At 32.1% G+C, this 21218-nt stretch overlaps 1 protein-coding gene across 2 annotated transcripts in view; it reads left to right on the forward strand.

Annotated features, from left to right (window-relative positions):
• The window catches only part of LOC132745239 (uncharacterized), a 35778-nt gene extending 16882 nt beyond the window's left edge, over positions 1–18896 (forward strand). The window contains exons 6-26 of one of the 2 annotated variants that reach the window (XM_060734095.1): positions 236–1171; positions 1448–1532; positions 1727–2422; positions 2624–2953; positions 3532–3648; positions 3983–4093; positions 4454–4515; positions 8676–8770; positions 9048–9095; positions 9407–9443; positions 10340–10396; positions 10549–10839; positions 11473–11601; positions 11876–11991; positions 12601–12675; positions 13252–13337; positions 14713–14929; positions 15404–15557; positions 17721–17844; positions 18144–18224; positions 18306–18896. In XM_060734095.1, the coding sequence (XP_060590078.1) occupies positions 236–1171; positions 1448–1532; positions 1727–2422; positions 2624–2953; positions 3532–3648; positions 3983–4093; positions 4454–4515; positions 8676–8770; positions 9048–9095; positions 9407–9443; positions 10340–10396; positions 10549–10839; positions 11473–11601; positions 11876–11991; positions 12601–12675; positions 13252–13337; positions 14713–14929; positions 15404–15557; positions 17721–17844; positions 18144–18216 (3839 nt within the window). In that variant the 3' untranslated portion in view covers positions 18217–18224; positions 18306–18896. Of the gene's footprint in view, positions 1–235; positions 1172–1447; positions 1533–1726; positions 2423–2623; positions 2954–3531; positions 3649–3982; positions 4094–4453; positions 4516–8675; positions 8771–9047; positions 9096–9406; positions 9444–10339; positions 10397–10548; positions 10840–11472; positions 11602–11875; positions 11992–12600; positions 12676–13251; positions 13338–14712; positions 14930–15403; positions 15558–17720; positions 17845–18143 lie in introns of both variants that reach the window. The other variant, XM_060734096.1, reaches the window with a different exon arrangement.
• The last annotated feature ends 2322 nt before the right edge of the window (positions 18897–21218 follow it).

Below are 21218 nucleotides of genomic sequence, written 5' to 3' on the forward strand. Positions count from 1 at the left end.
CATTGTATTTTCACGATAATATTGGTGATATAATTGCACAAATAATACATTTGATTGTAGATGTTATCAGAGTAAAGAACATTTTAAAGATCAATAATACAAATTATTTGGCTATTCTTTAATGGCCATAACATCATGATTATAAACGTTTTGTATAGCATCGACAAAAAATATATGGTCTCTTAATTATTACTAAATTTTTGTAATTAATTTATTTTCTTATTTTTATTCATAGCCGTAAGGGCAATAAAAACTTACATTAGAACAAAGAGTGGACGCCTTGTCGAAAGGATCATCTTCATGACCGAAGAGGACTATGAGGCATTCAAATCTGGTAAAGGGGCTGCTGACATTCTTAAGAAATACCTTACAAAAGATGAAGCCGAAGGTCTCGAATCATGGGATAAAGATGAGGTCAAGGCAATTAAGACCTACGTACGAACAAAGAGTGGAAGACTTATTGAGAAAGTTGTATACGTTTCAAAAGAAGACTACGATGCCATTACACAGGGCAAAGTTGATGCAAAGGATTTATTGAAAAAATATGTAAAGGAAGGTGAAACGGTTGAAGGCTGGGACGAAGCTAAAATGAAAACAATTAAAACATATGTTCGCACAAAGAGTGGAAGGCTCATTGAAAAGACTATTATGATTTCTCAAGAAGATTATGATAAAATGATAAAAGAAGGATTGGATCCTAACGACATTATCAAAAAATATTTACCTCTTGAAGAGGGCCAGACAATAGAAGGTTGGGAAAGTGAAGAACCTATGAAAGCTATCAAAATGATGGTTAGAACTAAGAGTGGTAGACTCATTGAAAAGACTATAATGGTTAGAGCGGACGAATACGATAGACTAATGGCAGGTGGTGGAGATATGAACGAAATTCTCGGAAAGTACCTTGGTGAAGACGGTGGTACAGTTGAAGGTTGGGAGAAAGCCGAAGGTAAACCAATGAAGGTCATTAAGACACTAGTCAGAACAAAGAGCGGACGATTGATTGAAAAGACTGTGTTATTGACAGAAGAAGAATATCGAGCGTTCCAGGAAGCTGGTGGAGACCCTGAATTCTTAAAAAGGTTTATGAAACTTGAGAAAGGGGAAGTTATTGAAGATTGGGAGAAGGCCTCCACAGTGTTTGACGATGATGATCCTGAACTAGCAACAGGTGTGTTAATGTTTAGGAAGACAGTTGTGCTCAAGTAGAAAGAATTTGTTGCAACTATTATTGCAACTTCATTTGTAGTTATATACAATTAAACTGTACATTGATAAAATATTCAATTAAATCTTTAGGTCATATTTTTGTCGATTGGTTTGAGATAAATTTGAATTGCTAGTTTTAGATTTTTAGAATCTGTTTGATAAAACTGATATTGAATGCCAATATTCTATGAAAATGTTTTCTTTTTAATATAATGTATGTTGTTTTATCGGTTTTCAGCTACAGCTGGTCAAAGGATTGTCGGCAAAGATGGCGCTGTTTATGAAGTTGTAGTTGATCCACTCACAGGCAAAAAGTATAAAAAGTAAGTGTTGTATATGTGCATTTCTGAATTGATTGATATAGAATATTAAAACTGTTTATCTCAACAAAATATTCACCAGCAGTTAGTTTGTAATTTATTTGCAGGAAAATAAATGAAATATTGAACTCTAACAGTAAAACTCGAATCATTGTATACGATTCAATGCCTTAATTCTTTTCTTCTTTTTTATTCAGAAAAATTGGAGGGCCTGAATCAGATTTTGATAGCGGTATTGCTTCAATGCAGAAAGGCAAAAAGGGTAAGAAAGGAGGAAAAGGTGGTATTGACGAAGAGGAAACAGCTGAGCAGCGTATGCGTAGGAAAGCTGGAAAACGTGACCCTGATAGCGATAGTGACTACAGTTATAAAAGTTTTGTGAGTGCAGGCGGAACTCGTCATGTTCAACGTCGACGTAAACGCGCTGATGGAACTTACAGTGACCCCGAATCCTATCACAGTGATAAGGATCCGGAAGGAGCTGCCCGACGTCGTCGTCGACGTCGTGAACGTGAACATCAAAATAGTGCTCATAGTTATTATAGTGTTGTAAGTGAGGGGGGTACAAGGCACGTGCGGCGGCGTCGTAAACGTGCAGATGGTACTTACAGTGACAGTGAAAGTTATCATAGTGCCGACAGTGATAAGCCAGGTGGTAGACTTGCGGAAAAGAAACGTAAGGAAAAGGAAGCTAAAGAAGGTAAAACAAAAATAGGCAAAGACGGTAAAATAAGAAAGAAGAGAGGTGGTAGTGGAAGTGATTACAGTTACACCAGTGAAGTAAGTGAAGGTGGAACCAGACGGGTAACTAGACGAAAAAAGATAAAAGATGAACATGGTAACGTCATTGGTTATGGAAAAGCAGAAAGCTTCGAAGAATCTGATGACGAAAGGTAAATACCTTGTTTTTTTGTTATCTTTTCCAAACCAATTTATTGAAAAAATAGATGCTAGATACATACTGTAACATATATACCTTATATAGAAATCTATATAGAAAATAATCACACAGACAATTGCATCAAAGTGAGTATATCAATGTTTCAAATAGGTCATATGATGTGTTGTTTTTTTTTTTTTTTTTTGCTACTTAGCGTATACACTGAAGTTTCCGATGGGAAGGGTGGTAAAATGCTAGTTAAAAAACCGAAAATGACAAGTAAGCAAAAACAAGAAGCCAAAATAAAAGCCAAAGCAGCCGCCAAAGCTAAGGAGCAAATTGGTAAAATCAAAGGTGGGAAGTTTGCTGATGTTGGTGACTTCAGCGATTCTACAATATCAGAAGATGTGGATTTAGAAAACATGACTGAAGAAGAAAAAGCTGCTTATTTTAAGGCTAAGGCTGAACGTAAGGCAGCACGAGAAGCAAAAAGGCGTGAGAAATATGGAGACAAATATGATTTGATGATGGAAAAACAGAAGGAGTTTGTATTTTTTTCTTTAAACGTGCACTCTAATACTTTAAAAGGGTAACATATATATTATATAAGCGAAAGAATACGGTAAATAATGTCACAGTGTAGATGTTATTATAAAGCCTGACATATTGCATATTCAACTGTTTGCATTACAACTTAGCGTTTACAGTACTCAACAAACTTGTTATTATTTTAATCTAAAACGAAAATTTACCTTCATACACCCGAATTTCCAATAACTGTATAATTGACAGCTTTTTTATTGGAATTAAAAATAGATGTCTTAGATTTATGAATTAAATATAAAATGTGTTTATGATAAATAAAAGTTTTATAGCAAGAGAATGCTTTAAGCTTATATCACAGATCAATAAAAACTATGTCTAAGCTTCTTGAATCGCTAGTGAATTTTGATATAAATACTGATCATCACTATTAAAGATATATCACATATTGCACAAGGTTTAGCCAAAACATTCTTAAAGTTTTAGTGTTCATCAAAACCATATATCATAAGTGTTATCTTTAATGTAAATTGAATAAAATCTATTCTGGAAGCATGTAAAAATGATAATTAATCGCAGGTTGAAGAAACTGAAGAAACTTCAAGAGATGCGAGAAAAGGGATTAATTAGTCCGTCAAGTGACTGGTCAATAGATTCTGATACAGGGGAACCTGTTAGGAAATCTGTAAAAAAAGAGTAAGAGTAACACATTCAATTATTATAATTATGAATTGTTTATGAATTTGTAACAATAAGAGCATTAATTACGATGCATATCTTTGAGAAATGCTATTCAATTTCTAATTGTATGTATGACCAAGTAAAGCAATATGCGTGAAGTAGATTTGCATTCCTTTATGATTATTAAGTTGTAACAACATTTGATACTATCTTATATATCCATGCTATAATGTTATTGATTTTTAAGAATGTTATTTAAGATAATATGTATATATTAGTAGTAGTCTAAATATGTCCGCTCAATTTGAGAAAAACATATCAAGAATAAAAGTTGTTTTACTTTTTGTAGAGCAAAGAAACAAAAGATTTTACAAGATCTCAGAGAGAAGGGGCTTATTAGTCCTTCTAGTGACTGGACCGTTGATAGCGAAGGGAATCCAGTTAGAATAAGTGAACTCGTGTACGTTATTTGAAGAAATTCCATTCCTTTTTCGATAGCATAAAATTTGCCCTCTTCGTCATAATTTGTATAAAATAATTGTATTAAAACAGTAAAATTACTGTTCGACTTGTGACACTTATTTAAAAAGAAGAAAAGTCCTGCAAACATTACGCGCTGTTTGTGGATCTATAACATTTAGCCATGCTTTTTAACACAGAAACAAAATATGCAATTCGAAATAAAAAGAAATGTGGATGAAATACAATGTACTTATACTTAAATAATTTAGAGTCCGCTTTCGTCAAGTTATATATAAACGGTTTTTATATATGTTTCCGGAAATATCATGATTCAATGTTAATTTAATTACACTTTAAGTGCTCAGGGAAAACGGAAGAAGAAGAAGGATGGAAATGATGCCGACGATGAGAGCGATGAAAGTAAGTTATTGTTATTCTAGATAAACATATATAATTTACACATTAAAGTAAGTTCCAGATTTTACAACCAATAAAGCTTATGTTTTTATTTCCTTCTGATTTAGAGCAACGAGAGTTAATTACAAATTTCACAATCATTAATTGCATATCTTTTATTTTGTTTGATTGATGAGATGAAATTGAGTTAGTGTCAATATTTGTTCACTACCTAATAAAATCTTTTAGTCAGTTTATATATACAATGTATATGATATGTCTATATATAATTCTTTAATAACAGAATGATTTAAAATAAGCTCACAAACATCTTTAACAACATTTTGTTCTAATGTCCTAATTTTGTTCTAGTGGAATCATACGCATTAGTAATGAATAATATGTAGAAAATGCTTGATATAGTTTTGTGCTTTGTACATAATAGAAATTGGACTTTCTAGATGGTGATATACAGAAAAAGTATATTTACCAAATTTATTAATAATGACCGCGACGACAGCGGAGTTCACCATATCCTATTCATCAGCTATAAAGTCCTGATTTCTTTCTTTTTATAATATATAAGCAGCTTGTATATGCTGTAAGAATAGAGCTCAGTTGTGTTTGTTTCATTTACGTGTGTGTTGTTTTTCACCATTGTCATCATTGAAACGACGTAAATTTTTATTTCTTCGGTTTGTTTTCTTTAATAATAATAATAAAGACTTTATTTAACGAGAGAACTCATTTGAACAAACATATCAATCTTCCATGAGGCCCTCAACAAGGAACAATATAAATTTAACATATTCAAACTATTAAAATACATAAATGTAAAAACATACAGGAGATTATCAATTTGTATACATCAATGCGTGATAAAACCTCAAGTATAAGGTTTTAAAATGGTTAACAGATGTAGCAGACTTAATATTATCAGGAAGGCCGTTCCAAATACAAGATCCAGAATAAACAAAAGACTTACGAAATTGTTCAGTATTTGGTTTAGGGGTATAAAGTTGAAAATCAGATGATGAACGCAAAATGCGAGTATGAACATCTGACGATAAAATGAAATTATTCAATAAATAGGAAGGCGCCTGATTATTTATTATTTTAAACATCATAATAGCTTTTTGAAAAACAACCCTCTGTGAAAAGGTCATCAAGCGGAGTTCAGAAAAAAGTTCAGCAGATGGAGTGTCATAATCTTTGTCTAGAATTAGTCTTGCAGCTCTCTTTGGAACTTAATGAGTTTATCTTCTAGATAAGACGTACAGTTACCATAAATTATGCAACAATAATCAAGATGTGGTAAAATATATGCATTGTAAAACATTTTACGTACAGGTATAGATATGAATAATTTTATACGTGATAATAAATGTAACAATGAGTTACACTTTTTAAGAACATTATCAATATGGCTTTGCCAAGACAAGGTGTTATTAATTGTAATACCCAATAATTTTTCTTCAGAGCTACAAAAAAATTTGCTCTGTTTTATATAAAATACAAGGATTACTTTCATGAATATAATTTTGCTTGTGTTTTGAGGAAATATACATGACCTTAGTTTTGTTAACATTGATAGACATGCGATTCAAATCACACCATTTGTTGGCATTTAAAAGATCATTAGTAAGAGATTCAACTACTCTGTTTAGGGATACATCAGAGGTTGAAAGGGTGGTGTCATCAGCAAAAATATCAGTTTCTGTTTTTTCCATAGACAAAGGCAGGTCATTGATATAGATTAAAAACAGTATAGGACCTAGCACTGAGCCCTGAGGAACTCCAGTAGTTACTGAACTTGACTCTGAATATAAACCGGATATGTAAGTTTGTTGGGTTCTGCAATCTAAATAGGAGGAAAACCAAGCAACTGATGAAGGGTCTAGGTTATACATTTTAAGCTTTTCAATAATAATAGAGTGATCCACATAGTCAAAAGCTTTAGAGAGATCAAGGAAAATTGAACCAACTATTTCATTTTTGTCAATAGCTGTAATCCAATCATCAATAATTCTAATCAATGCTGTTTGACATGAATGATTTGACCTGAATCCAGACTGACGTTGGTATAGAAGTTGATTTTTCTCAAGGTATTGCTTTAAATGTGAACTGACATGACGTTCAAGAATAAGTGATATCAAGGGAAGTATGGAAATTGGCCTATAATTTCTTTTATCACTTTTAGAACCCTTTTTATGTATAGGAATGACTTTTGCATTTTTGAATGATTTAGGAAATGTATTGTTAAGAATACTGTTATTGAATATAGTGGTAAGTATGGGAGCAATAATATGAGCCGATAACTTTAGAAACCTTGCACTGAGACCATCTGACCCACATGACTTTGTAATATCAATCGATTTTAATTGGTTCAACACATAAGAGAGCTCTATTTTAGGTATTTTGAAAGGGGGTATATGCTGAAGTTTAAATGCATTTAGTTCAACAAGTTCAGGATTTTCATAACCAGTCTGATTAATGGTATGATGGGATTGGTGGAGATTCACAAATTGTCAGTTGAATAAATTTGCAGTGATTAAAGGGTCGAAAACCGGGTTGCCATCATCATTATCAATAAAATGTGTTTGAACCTTGGATTTGTAACCAGATAATTCATTTAGACAAGTCCATAATTTCTTTTGGTTGTGTTTGTTTTTATTGATGGTATCATTATAATATTGTCGCTTAGAATCATATATGAGAGACTTAACGTGTTGTTTCCATATGTTGTAATTATATGTGTCATTAACCCTATGAAACTGGTGTTTTGCTTTAATAGCATCGAGGATGTTTTTATTAATCCAGTTTGGTTGGGTGACCTTCTTTACTCGTTTTTTTCTGGTTGGTGCATGTTTTTCAAGGACAGACAAAAATTTTTCAGTGAACAAATCTATAGAATTATCTTGATTTTCTACAGATGCTACTTCTGACCAGGGTTGCTCTGACAATTCGGTTAAAAATCGATTTTCATCAAAGTGTTTTAGAGACCGGAAGGTTATTGTCTTATGCATGGGACCTTTAACACTGATATTTGAAAGTTTGCGTGTAAGACAAATGGGAAAATGGTCACTAATGGATAAGGAAGGTACAAAAACATCGACTATATTTTGAGGCATGTTTGAAAATGCATGATCTATCAATGTAGCAGAGCTTGAAGTTACTCTGGTAGGAGATTCAACAAGCTGAGAAAAATTTACAGACTGCATTAAATCTAACCAAGATTTAGAACAATTATCATGCTTCAAAATATCATAGTTAAAATCTCCAATAACAATACATTCTTTTTCCTCTAAATATGACTTTTCTAAAGATATAGCAAAATTATTAAGCCACTCAACTTTAGAAGATGGTGGTCTGTATGCATAACACAATTCTTTATCCTTAATAAACAGTCACAAGAACAAAACTGTTGTCTTTTTACATGCATTACCTTTAAGAAATAAAATAAATCTGTGAAAATAGGATAAAAGCATTTTAAAACTATTTGTAGCCTATACTGTAACAACCATAATAATTACATCCATCATTTACATATCTATTTTTTATTTATGTTGAGTAGTATTTGTTAGCTAATGAGCGACTTTACGTATCGCTCAGTTTTATATTAACCTGTTTTAGCTAAAACATGTTTAGATTTTTGCAAATCTAAAACGTCATATTGCGCGGCCTTGTGTTGCTTTGTTGGAAACTAAATGAGGGAAATCGCTTTGCATTAGCGTGTTTTCGGAACCTGACAAAAAGTATCCATGCTTGAAGTAGATGCTAGCTTTCTAATTAATTTTATCATAACATCGACCATATTTCCGATGAGCTTTTAACTATAGAGCACTTTCTTTCTGCCTTATTTGTCGCTTTGTGTTTGCGCTTCTGTCATAACCTGAGAAGGGAGCCATGCAGTGCAGAAAAGATTTCGTTTCGTCAGATTTGCTTTGAATTAACGTTTAGGTCCATCAGAGGTAAGCTATCTTAAATAACATAACATTTATTAATGCTTATTAAGTGAATTGGAGTTTTAATCTAAATACGTAACTTGTAGCAAATTTTATACTCCTAATGTTTTGCTTTTGCTTGCTTAGTAGCGTAGCTCATGTGTTAGTCGTACATTAAACAATATCCGTAACACAAAATAGTCTCCAACCTATTATATTAGTTTTAAAATGTGATATTAGGTGAATACGACCCAATTACCGGTGAGAAAATCAAGAAGAAAGATAAAAAGAAGACAACAAGGCCTGGGGATGAAGGTCCTGATGGTTATGAATATGTAAGTATTCCATTTAATTACATGAACTGTCTATTTTCAATGGTATTTACCTAAACGACTGTCTATCTTTTCGTTCAACTGATCTGGTAAATATGAAAATTCAACTTTGTTTTAAATGTGTTCTTAAGTCTATGAACAAAAATGTAGAGTTATCTTTAGAGATGAATTATATTTTAATCCTTGTTTTTTTATCAAGCTAATTTCGCAGTATTATTTTTGTTAAGCTTTTTATGTTATAGTAAATTATGTATCTACTGTTGTTCATTTCTTTCATCAGACATACGATGAACAAGGACGAGTGATAGGAAAGAAAAGATTAGGATGGGTACGAAAAACAATTTATTTAAATGTCCTATTTTTATATTTATTTTATACTCATAATCCATAAAGCCGAGACAAAAACCAGGAAGAAATTTTAAGTATGTTAATCATGGACTTGGTTTGGTCAAATCCTTTTGAAAATCAACAAAGCGAGAAGTACCTCTGATGTAGTGTTTCATTTAAATCTAATTTATAATACAAACATAATGTAAATATAATAATATAACTGAGTGTAGAATTGTCTATTGAATGCGATTAACACTTTTAATGACTGGAATTCATAAAATTGATTTTCTCTATGTCGCTGTATTATAGGGTGACGATAGTGGGTCGGAATACGAGTATGAATATGGTAAGCTGATTTCCTTTCTTCACATCATCATAAACAATGACAATAAGAAATAACTAAAAACTTGTAATTTTCTCACTTCTCACTTCTCAGTGTGATATATATTCAGTCAAAACAAACGAGTATCCTCTATATCAATAAATATGGATAAGTAATGTTTTAACCATGTTTTACGGGTTCCTAATTTACAATCTCTTGGAGCATACATTTCTTGCAGATAGTGCACGCCTCTATAGAAATAACACTAGTGTATGCTAACTAGTTAAATGCTGAGTTTGTGAAATAAAATTCATATCACGTAAAGTTTATCACACACAGTGTGAGTGATATAGATTTGCCGGACTTCTCATGGCGTGCAATTCAATATCTTCCATAGTAGAAAATGAATTTTTGCATTTTGTTTTTTTATTGCATACTTCTCGATATTTGAACTTAAAGTAAACCACATGCTCTGAAACGCTTTTGAAGAACTCCACTGTGACCCAAGGTCCCTGGGACATACAATTGAAAATCTTACAAGTGAAGCACTTAAAAACGAAGAATCTGTAAAAAGATAATAAAGATATAAAGAAATGTACTAAGAATTAAATCTAAATCTATTTTTGTGCGACCCTAAATTGCATTACGAGTATTCTGGATATACGGGGTGAGGGAAATAGCAGAAATTTTGCATTCAAGCTATTGTTTCTCGGACAAATATTTCCAGTCCCGTCAAAAAAAATACAAACCATCAGTGGAGTCTCGTGGGGCATTTTTCTTACTCCTCAGTCAGATATATAGCCTATCCACAAAAACAACAACAAAAGCAAACAAACAATAAAAACAAATGTCATTGATCTACTATGTGTCGATTTTCATTGCTTTTAACTGTCATGAATATTAAATTAATTCAATTGCAGATAAAGACGGCAATGTTAGAGTTGTTAAAAAAGAGAAGGAGCCAAAGAAATTCGGAGGTAAAACATGTTTATATGTTATGATCTAAAAACTTATAATTGAATATTATACAAAGATTTTATAGGTCAATCGTTTTTCCAACATTTTGAAATTTCATCACAATATGAAAATAAAAATGTTCCTACATCTTTTTTTTTTTGTTGAAAATCAGGTGATGACGAAGATGCCCAATTTGAAGTTGGTGCTGATGGTAAAATACGTCTTCGCGATGGAAAAAAGAAAATAGATCTTTCTAAACTAACAGACGATGACCTGAGGAAGCTAGGTATTGATCCAACTTTGGACAAGAAAGAGATTGCAAGACTGCTAAAAGAAAAGTTTGGTGCAGATATTTCTATTACTGATAATGATCGGATCATTCCAACTAAGAGGGCAAGTGAATATGGAAGCGATGCTAATACTGACGATTTGGCCGACGACGAGGATCTTGACATCACTACATGTAAGTTTTTGTCGTATAAACAATACTGTTACTTTGCTTAGGTTATCAGATATCATAGTAGTTCCCCGTTCATACTTCACAATATAGCATCAGATACTATCACAAAATGTGTCTAAATGAAATAAAGTATATTAAAGATATAGTATGGTCAAATTTGATATTTGATAAAAGATAATTAACTTATACAGTTAAATTGAGTTTCTTTTGAAATGTAAAATAAACATCTTTTAAATACACACAGTGGAAATGTGTTACGTTAAACTTTACACACTACAGGTAATCACAGTATGATTACAAAGTGTCATTACAAGAATAAACAAGTAATAGGGAATGAAGCTTCCCAAACATAGTTTATACATTCACTTATTCAAACCAGATATACTCGGGAAGAATTAACGAGATTTCAATAAATTCTGCAAATTTCTGCAATAAAAGTATTTTACCCAAAGATTAGCATAGTAAATATATAACAATGTTATTACCATCTGTTATATTTACAATGGGACAGAGCTTACCAAGAAAATAAAGTCGGTATTTTACCTTTACAATAAACAAAATGAAATAAATAAACTAATTTCATTGGCTTAATGGCGGTGCATTTAAATGATTTCTGAATGCATTATGATATTTCAGTGCGTGGAATAAAAAAGGTGAATGTTGTTTGGAAGAGAGGTGGCAAGAAACTCCAAGATCACATGAAGAAAATATTAGAACAAAGCAAGCTCAAGGAGGATGATTACGCTAAAGATCTCGACGAGAAAGGTAATTTATCGTGTAAATTTTATCTTATAATACTCAAGTTTCTTTACGTAATTGTCTATATGAAACAAAACTCAGGCTAAATATTTAATGGTGCGATAGAAATAGAGCATTCAAAACGAAAATCATACAAAATAAATGATGCCAAGATTTGACCTTTTAAATGAATATATTGACATATATATCAACGTTTTATTCGTGATGGTTAATTTCCGATGCTATCTATTATGATAATAATGAAATAACCCATTTTTAAAATTATTTTTTTCTTATCCAGATGCAGACATTGATTTCCTGACGCATTACAAGCTTGTTGATCCAGGCCTTATAGAAACGTACGCAAGGGCATTTGTTGTTGAAGATGGCGATTTTGATACGGTGATATCCTGCAAGGTTGGTCAAAAGCAAAAATTAACATTTGCCCGTCCTTCATAAAAATAGTTTAATAAATACTGTTAAGAAATTGAACGATTGGCCACTCATTAGCTGCCCTTCAAAAGTTGTGACTACATTCGTAAAAGTTCCTATTCTTTCTTAATCTTTGTTGCCTTGAAATGTTTTATCGATCGCTTTCAATTACATGTTATTCTGACTGTTACTTAAGATACAATCAAGTATAGGTTAAAGTTTATAAGTACGTATTTACAAAACTAAATTGATCAGGCGCGGCGCAGGCAAGCGACCAATTTAATTTTGTAAATACGTACTAATAAATTTTAACCAGCTTAGTGTTTTAAATTATCTTAATAAACAGTCGATTTACTGGACTGATAACAGTTTGCTGATTTGCCAAAATAAATGTGTTACGATTCATTTGAAATACTGCAATCCTATTGGACAAAACATAATTTAAAACACTAATTCTCATTAGTATGGATTTCCACTTTTATCTGAATCAATGGCTCATCACTGTCTCTTATAAGCTTCTGACATTTATATTTTATGTAATACTATTCTCATGAAATTGCAATGCATTAATTAGTGTAATTAATAACATTATAGGAAACAAAAACAGCTTTAGAAGGAGTACCAAGTGTACAGCAGATGACACCAAAACAATTTGAATATGTATTTAAGGTATGAGAATGTTGTTTTTGTTTTCCATCAATATCAATAAAATATTAAGACATGCAAGAATAATTAAATTTGACAGAAACACAATCTAATCATATGCCTTTTAAGTTTGAAAGCTTAATATTTACACATTGGCTTATGATAAACCACTTGACTACGGTCGATACTTTAAAACTTTCATCTTATCTGAGATGTTTGAATAAACACACTGATGTTTAAGGTAAGGATTCATATCTTCATAGGCACGTCAAAATATGCCCACTCGTTTCAAAGAAGAAAGGGTAGAGCTATTGTTATGACTCTCTTGTTGGCGTTGATGTCGACGTTAACGTTTTACTTAATTCACTTAAAAATCGGCATCAAGTTTATTATCACGAAAGAGGAGCAGATAATTCTAAAATTATATTTTGAAAGGTAGGACCCTTTTGCAACAAGATTGTTTTGTTAATGTCAATTTTCTCTGAACTACCAAAGTTATTCACTCCAAACTTCCAAATATTTTATTTGATATTGCACTTACGCAAGTTGCCACCATATCATACCAATAAACATGTAATATTATTTGTACATTGTTCACAGGTTCTTAAAATAGACGACGCCTCACAGGTGACATTTAGAATGTTTGCAGTCATCTCGGCACTTTGTGAACGAGTCACAAAAATGGAGTGAGTATTTTACTTGATTGTTAAATTATTTTGTTTCACATTTCATCACTATTAACTTATCAACACGTATCTTGTGTGAAAAACAGAACAAATATAACCACACAACTTAAAAACTAGTTTTAGAAGTCGTTCGGATGTGCATCATTATATCACTTGGGCTACGATAACTCGCATCCGAACTCCAAACAGTGATTTTATTTAACAAATAAAACATGCCATTGAGTGCAATATGCAAGTTTACGGACTGATTGGTCAGACTGAGGAAGCTATATGGCCTGAAGCGCAGCTGAGGGTCATATACTTTCCGAGGTCTGACCAACCAGTCAGTAAACTTGCATTTTGCCCGAAAGGCCATGTTTTATTTGTTATGTTATACCGAATCTAAATCCTTTCATCCCATTTGTTGCTGTCATTTTTACTATAATTTGCTTTCAAATAATAATTTATTTGTTCAGTGTGTGAAATATCTCAAACCCTAGTCGGATTTTTTAAAATTATTTTCAAGCGATAAAGCAAAAAAAACCAAGCTCTTCTTTTGTTATTCAATTTTTGTTAATCAAATTAAACATGCAAAAAAAACCGAACTTTAATAATTTCACAAACTGTATAAATAAAATTTATAATCAATTTAATTTCATATCATGACTTTTGATCTTGATCAACATGTAATAAATTTATGTGAAACAAAACAGTAAATTCAGTAAAAAGAATGATTTAACAACAAAGTAAAATATTATACCTCATTTCGAGTACGCCTTGCTATATTCATCCAGTCCATATAAGAATTATGGATCGCACCCGGTCTGTATGGGGTTTATGGACTGGATGACATCACATTAAATATATAAGGGTGTATGCAAATGAGGTATACTATTGAGCGATAAAATCACTGTTTGTGATATATTATTTCTAAAATAACACACACTTCGGCCCTTCTATGTTCAATAGGGAAAAAATGCAATACACGTTAATTAAATGAATTCGTACAACAGTTTTCTGAAGACGAACTTATTTTCTAAGACAGAGTCCGTGTTTTACATGCTCAATTTTCATCTTAATAAAGATAGTCGGCCAAATTCTATTCTTTTTTCCTAAATCTATTCATTTATCTAGCCAATGGCGGTGTGGCCGAGTGGTTAACGCGTCTGACTATAATCTAATCTAAGGATTGCTGACCGCATGAGTTCAAACCCTGTCAGGGGCAAGCCGTTGTTTCCAGGGCAAGCCGTTGTTTACTTGAACAAGAAACTTTACAATAATTGCTTATTACTGGTTGGTTCCAGCAAATGATTCGAGAGTGCTTCTAACACAATCGAACTAAAATAAATTTGTATAAACTAATTTATTCATTATTTTTTTATAACACTCATTGCAGTCCTCTAAGCAAGTATTTGTTAGAAGTGAGTGATCTGCTGGATATACAAAGAAAAATGGATCTATATAGGGCAATGTTCTATTGCAATGCCGAGTCAGATAGAGATGCCAACTTCATTAAATGTGAGTCGCTGAAGATAGAGTTGATTGCAGGTGGTTTAAACTGGAAACAGCAAAACTTTATCATGGACAGGCTTCAACCTAATGCATTTTTGGAGGTATGTATGATAGTATTTCACTTAGTTTGTAAAATTGCAAATACTCAGTCTTGAATATCTTATAGTTGCATTTAAAGCAAGAACTGAACGTAAGCAAAGCTTTCATATTAAATTCATTTTTTTTGTTTTGTTTTTCATCGAGGGTCCAAAATTATGGTGGCATATTTACAATTATTAATAAACAAAGGTAAACGTTCATTTACTAGTTGGACTTTCTGTAAATCTACATTCCCCTGCAAGGGATATACCCAAAATATTCCGCTGTTTCTAATAACTGAATAACCATTTCTTTTCACACAATAATGTTACTTATATCTTGTAAAGTGGAAAACTAACAAGTTAGTAAAATGATTGATGTGATGATTAAGTCTTAAACTGTTGGCAAAATTTGCCAACATACAAGATAAATATTTTTTCTGAAGAGTTATTTCATTGATAATTTCAAAACGTTTACTGATTTTATTTTTATTTTAGATTTCGTTCCTGGATTATCTATGTTATGTGCCCTTATTTTTGTCCATGCACGAGAATATCGTGACAAATCCACTTGACATGGCTGATGATAAATATGACCACATGATGCGTAAACCATCTGGTGGCCATAGGCAGAGAGATATGAATCCGCTTGGTAAGTTTTATAGGAGTTTGTATATGTTTTGTAAGTTATTCCTGCCGCTTGGTAAGTTTTATAGGAGTTTGTATATGTTTTGTAAGTTATTCCTGCCGCTTCGTAAGTTTTATAGGAGTTTGTATATATTTTGTAAGTTATTCCTGCCAATTGGTAGGTTTTACAGGAGTTTGTATATGTTTTGTAAGTTATTCCTGCCGCTTGGTAAGTTTTACAGGAGTTTGTATATGTTTTGTAAGTTATTCCTGCCGCTTGGTAAGTTTTACAGGAGTTTGTATATGTTTTGTAAGTTATTCCTGCCGCTTGGTAAGTTTCACAGGAGTTTGTATATGTTTTGTAAGTTATTCCTACCGCTTGGTAAGTTTTACAGGAGTTTGTATATATTTTGTAAGTTATTCCTGCCGCTTGGTAAGTTTTACAGGAGTTTGTATATATTTTGTAAGTTATTCCTGGACCGGTTGGTAAGTTTTACAGGAGTTTGTATAGGTTTTGTAAGTAATTCCTGCCGCTTGGTAAGTTTAACAGGAGTTTGTATTATATGTTTTGTACTTGGTAAGTTTTACAGGAGTTTGTAAGTTATTCCTGCCGCTTGGTAAGTTTTACAGGAGTTTGTATATATTTTGTAAGTTATTCCTGGACCAGTTGGTAAGTTTTACAGGAGTTTGTATAGGTTTTGTAAGTAATTCCTGCCGCTTGGTAAGTTTAACAGGAGTTTGTATTATATGTTTTGTACTTGGTAAGTTTTACAGGAGTTTGTATATGTTTTGTAAGTTATTCCTGGTCCGGTTTGTAAGATTTACAGGAGTTTGTATATGTTTTGTAAGTTATTCCTGCCGCTTGGTAAGTTTTAAAGAAGTTTCTATATGTTTTGTAAGTTATTCCTGGTCCGGTTGACCATTTAGGCGGTCGTAGATTGTAAGCACTAATTAAAACATCGCATAATGACACATATTAAGATACTAGCTATTATTGTAGATACTGGCCAGAAGTTATATATAGTAGACACTGGCTATTATTGTAGATACTAGCCAGAAGCTATATATAGTAGACACTGGCTATTATTGGAGATACTGGCTATTATTTTAGAGACTGGCTATGACTGTAGAGATTGACTATAATTGTAGATACTGACTATTACTGAGGATACTGACTATTACTGTAGATAATGGCTATTATTGTAGATACTGGCCAGAAATTATATATAGTAGACACTGGCTATTATTGTAGATACTGGCCAGAAGTTATATATAGTAGACACTGGCTATTATTGTAGATACTAGCCAGAAGTTATATATAGTAGACACTGGCTATTATTGGAGATACTGGCTATTATTTTAGAGACTGGCTATGACTGTAGATATTGACTATAATTGTAGATACTGACTATTACTGAGGATACTGACTATTACTGTAGATAATGGCTATTACTTTAGAAACTGTCTATTATTGTAGATGCTGACTATTGTTGTGGATAATGGCTATTAGTGTAGAGATTGGCTATTATTGTGGTTACTGACTATTATTGTACATAATGACTATTATTGTAGATACTGACAATTACTGTAGAAAATGGCTATCATTGTAGATGATTGCTATTGTTGTAGATGCTAGCTATTGTTGTAGATGCTTGCTATTTTTGTAGATGCTTGCTATTTTTGTACTGATTTTATTGTACATAATGGCTATTGTTGTAGATACTGACAATTACTGTAGATACTGGCTATTATTGTAGATGATTGCTATCATTGTAGATGATTGCTATCATTGTAGATGCTTGCTATTGTTGTAGATGCTAGCTATTTGTTGTAGATGCTTGCTATTTTTGTAGATATTGATTTTTATTGTAGATAGTGGCTAATATTGTAGATGATGGCTATTATTGTAAATAATGGCTATTATTGGAGCAACTGAGCAACTGGAGCAGCTGTTATTGTCGATAATGAGTATTATTGCGGATATTGTTGCTGATAATGGTTATAGTTTTAATTTTAGACAGTAGCAGATGACACTGTAATTTAATATTACATTACCACGTGACTCTTTGCTCTCGTATCAAAGAAACCATGAATTCAAATATTACTCTTAACCATTTCACAAATGTTAACAAATACTGTAAATTGATGTACATGTACCTTTATCTATATATTTTCTTTTGTTCCATAGGTAACCATTTAAAAAGAGATTCAGTGTTCCAACTCCGCAGCCAGGCCCAAGATCTGCTTGATGGGAAGATTAAACCAGAAGATTTAAAGGACGAGAAAAGAAAACTATTAGAGAAAGTTGCAACGTAAGATAAAAATCAAAATTAAATAAAGTTGTGATATATTCTGCTGAGCTTAACTTTAAAATAGGTGACCAATTTTTTATCTTCTCTGCATTATTTCAGGCACGAACGGGCACCTGAGTAGAACCACTGACGTTTCCTAAGAAATAATCCAAAGTCTCTGTCAGGATTCGAACACACAGCGATAAGGGGCAAGTGGTTTGAAGTCAACGACCTAAACTTCCATTCCTTAAAACTTCTACTTCTTTTATATAATATGATTGCTGATTATGCATAAGATAAATGTGTTTTGTTTATTTCAGGTTACCGAAACTTATAGAAGAGAAGCCGATAGAAATAAAATCAGACAGCCCTCCTCCGATGATTTGGTCTTGACCCTAAATCCGAGTAGCTTTAACCCGTATAATTGATAGTAATGATCCAATCACATAGCAGTCACGATAATACATGTCTGTTTGTTGGACAATTGTAGATGATCAGCTTCAATATATGATGCCATATAACTGTCTTTCATTTGTATCCATATACCCAGACAGGTGGATTTCTTTCGGTGTCACATCATTTTCTGTATTTTGACAATATTAATTATTATTTGTTATCCATTGAAAACATTTTTAAGTTTTTATGTTTGGACATAGGTGGAAACGTATAGTTTGATAAATATTGACAAATCCCTCTACGTAACATATTTTGACAGAACTATTGTAATTTGGTCCGATATATTCAGAATAGATTGTTACTCAGTTATTTATTAAAATACATGTGTATCGTGTGAAAGTAAAAATACAACACCAAAATACAGCAAAAAACAAAAATTAAACGTGTATAAATAGAAGCTGTAAATAAGTGCTTTGAATCTTTCTATTCTTGTTTTTTGTGTAAAGACATTTCTTTAACAATTTTTAAACATTGAATAGTAATTATTTGTGCTAGATATCATAAATGAATATAAATTTAACCGAGTATGTGCCAACATAATTTTATATAATATTTTTGTATATAACTGCGTCTTGTTGACTTTACATACCTTGTGTGAATAAAGGATAAAAATTGTTCTAGCAGTTTATCTTTGATAATTATTCATTTGTATTTTCACTTATCTCAATTCTGGTTTGTTCAGAACACAAATGTCATCGTGGATGTGTGATGATTATAATTGACTTAATTTACAATATTTTCATTCATGTTTCATGGGTCAGTTTTCCCTTAAAACTGTGTCATCTTTGTTTTTTATACGTTTATTCTGTCACGGCTTAATGTGAAATCGTTTCATCTATGTTTATATTGGCCGAATGCAAAACTATGTTATCCATGTTATTACGCCAATTCTTCCCAATGTCGTTAATATCATAAACACCAGTCTCCATCAAGCTATATGCTGTTATATACTATATATAAACTATACTTATAGTTATCTCGTAGCCACGACTTAGTAACTCGTGGCCACGACATAGTATCTTGTGCGCACCACTTTATTTTTTCGCGGCCACGATTTAGTATCAAAGTCAAAGTATCTCTTTCCCACGACTTAGTTATCTCGTGGCCACGACTTAGTAACTCGTTGCCACGACAAAGTATCTCTTTCCCATAACTTAATTATCTCGTGACCACGACTAAGTATCTCGTTCCCATGACTTAATTTTCTCGTGCCCACGACTTTGTAACTCGTGGCCACGACTTAGAAACTCATGGTCACGACATAGTATCTCGTGCGCACGAGATAAATAAAAACAGACAATTGTGCCACCGTAGTTTAACTTAAACTTTTCATTTCAGAAAATCCAGGATCTCAAAAGTTAGTATTGTTTATTCGCACAGTTTGAGATAACCGTGTCACAACTATTAAAATGCGTTGAAGACCTTATGTGTATCACAGTATATTTTGTTTCACTTTTTGAAGGTTATCCAAAATGAATCGATTAAATCAAAGGCTTTTGTCGGCTCGATTTTTTCTAAGAACAAACAAATAAACGGTTTAAATAGATCTAAAAAAGAAATTTATAGAAGAAAAAATAAGGTTTTTTTTAATTTTAATAGGTCTGTCTAGTCACACTTGTTGTCTAAGTATGAATCCTTTTCATAAATAAATGAAAAGTTAAGAAAATGTCATCAAATTCAATAGTTTGACAGTCAAGGTCAATAAAAGGTCAAGGTCATATCTAAATTATTCCACATGTCAGTTTGGTCACAAGTGTTGCTTTGTTCACCTTTGAATCAAATTCGTACATAAATAACATAATTATGTATAAAAAACTTAACCAAAATTCAATACTTTGACCTTGTCGGCCAAGGTCATATAAATCTCAAGGTCAAGCTCAGTTCAACTTTTTAGAATGTCTTGTCCAAACGGTTGTTTTGTCCAAGTTTGATAATAATCCATTAATTAATTACAAAGTTTTTTATATAAGTTTTTATATAAGAAATTGCAATCTGTCTATTATGCTTTACATTTCATGTCATCAAAGAGTTTGTTTGTCAACATGTGATAACACTTCTTTGAACTAATAACCCTTCTTAATATATAATTTTGCCCTTGTATTAATATATTATGATCAAGTCACATGTGTATTCCTTAAAGCCCCACCTCCAGCACAGCGTATGGAAACCAACTGTATTACCCTCCAGATATTGGGACGTGGTAAGTTTGTTACTCGTTGAGGAAAAAACAAACATGTTCATTTCTTTTACTTTTTAATATTAGCATACGGCTTATCAGCATTTAACTATAATTATGTGTCATATAATTATGTGACAAGTATAGTTGTCCTGACCAACGCTGGTAATATAACTTGCCAGAACGATGATCTGTTCTCATGAAATCACCATCAATTACATTGATCTGACAGATTTTCGTGATCTGTTTATGTCAGAAATGGGATTTTCAATAAATGTTTCTTCAATATTTTTAACATTTAGTGTCGTTTGGCTAACAGCACATTTAAGTGTATCTATAATAGTTTAGATCAGCTTGTAAAACACAAAGCTTTACCGACCTTGAAGCACTAACATTTATTTTAACTATAAATAAAAAAACATAATAAACCAAAGGTCGATAAATACATATTTCATATGGCATCGTTCTTTGTAAAATCTTGAAGCCACAGCGTATGAGTTTTAAAAAACAAACGAAAAAAAAAGAAGAAAAAAAAACCCAACAAAACCTGATAATCCAAATGTATATAAAACACCGGAAGTTGTGCCCAAGTTCATGCATAACTTTGTTATACCATTTAACTTCTCGAAAGTAGGAAAAGTAATGTGAGACGCACGTGCTCAGAAACATATGTTCGCGGAAGAACTATTGTTTTCAATTTTGTTGATTTCGCACAGAAACACGTTTTAAATGGACAAAAGACTAATTATGGCTTAGTATCTCC

Source organism: Ruditapes philippinarum, unplaced genomic scaffold (genome assembly GCF_026571515.1).
Source record: "Ruditapes philippinarum isolate M1 unplaced genomic scaffold, ASM2657151v2 ctg8_1_1_1_1, whole genome shotgun sequence".
In the NCBI taxonomy this organism is placed as follows: domain Eukaryota; kingdom Metazoa; phylum Mollusca; class Bivalvia; order Venerida; family Veneridae; genus Ruditapes; species Ruditapes philippinarum.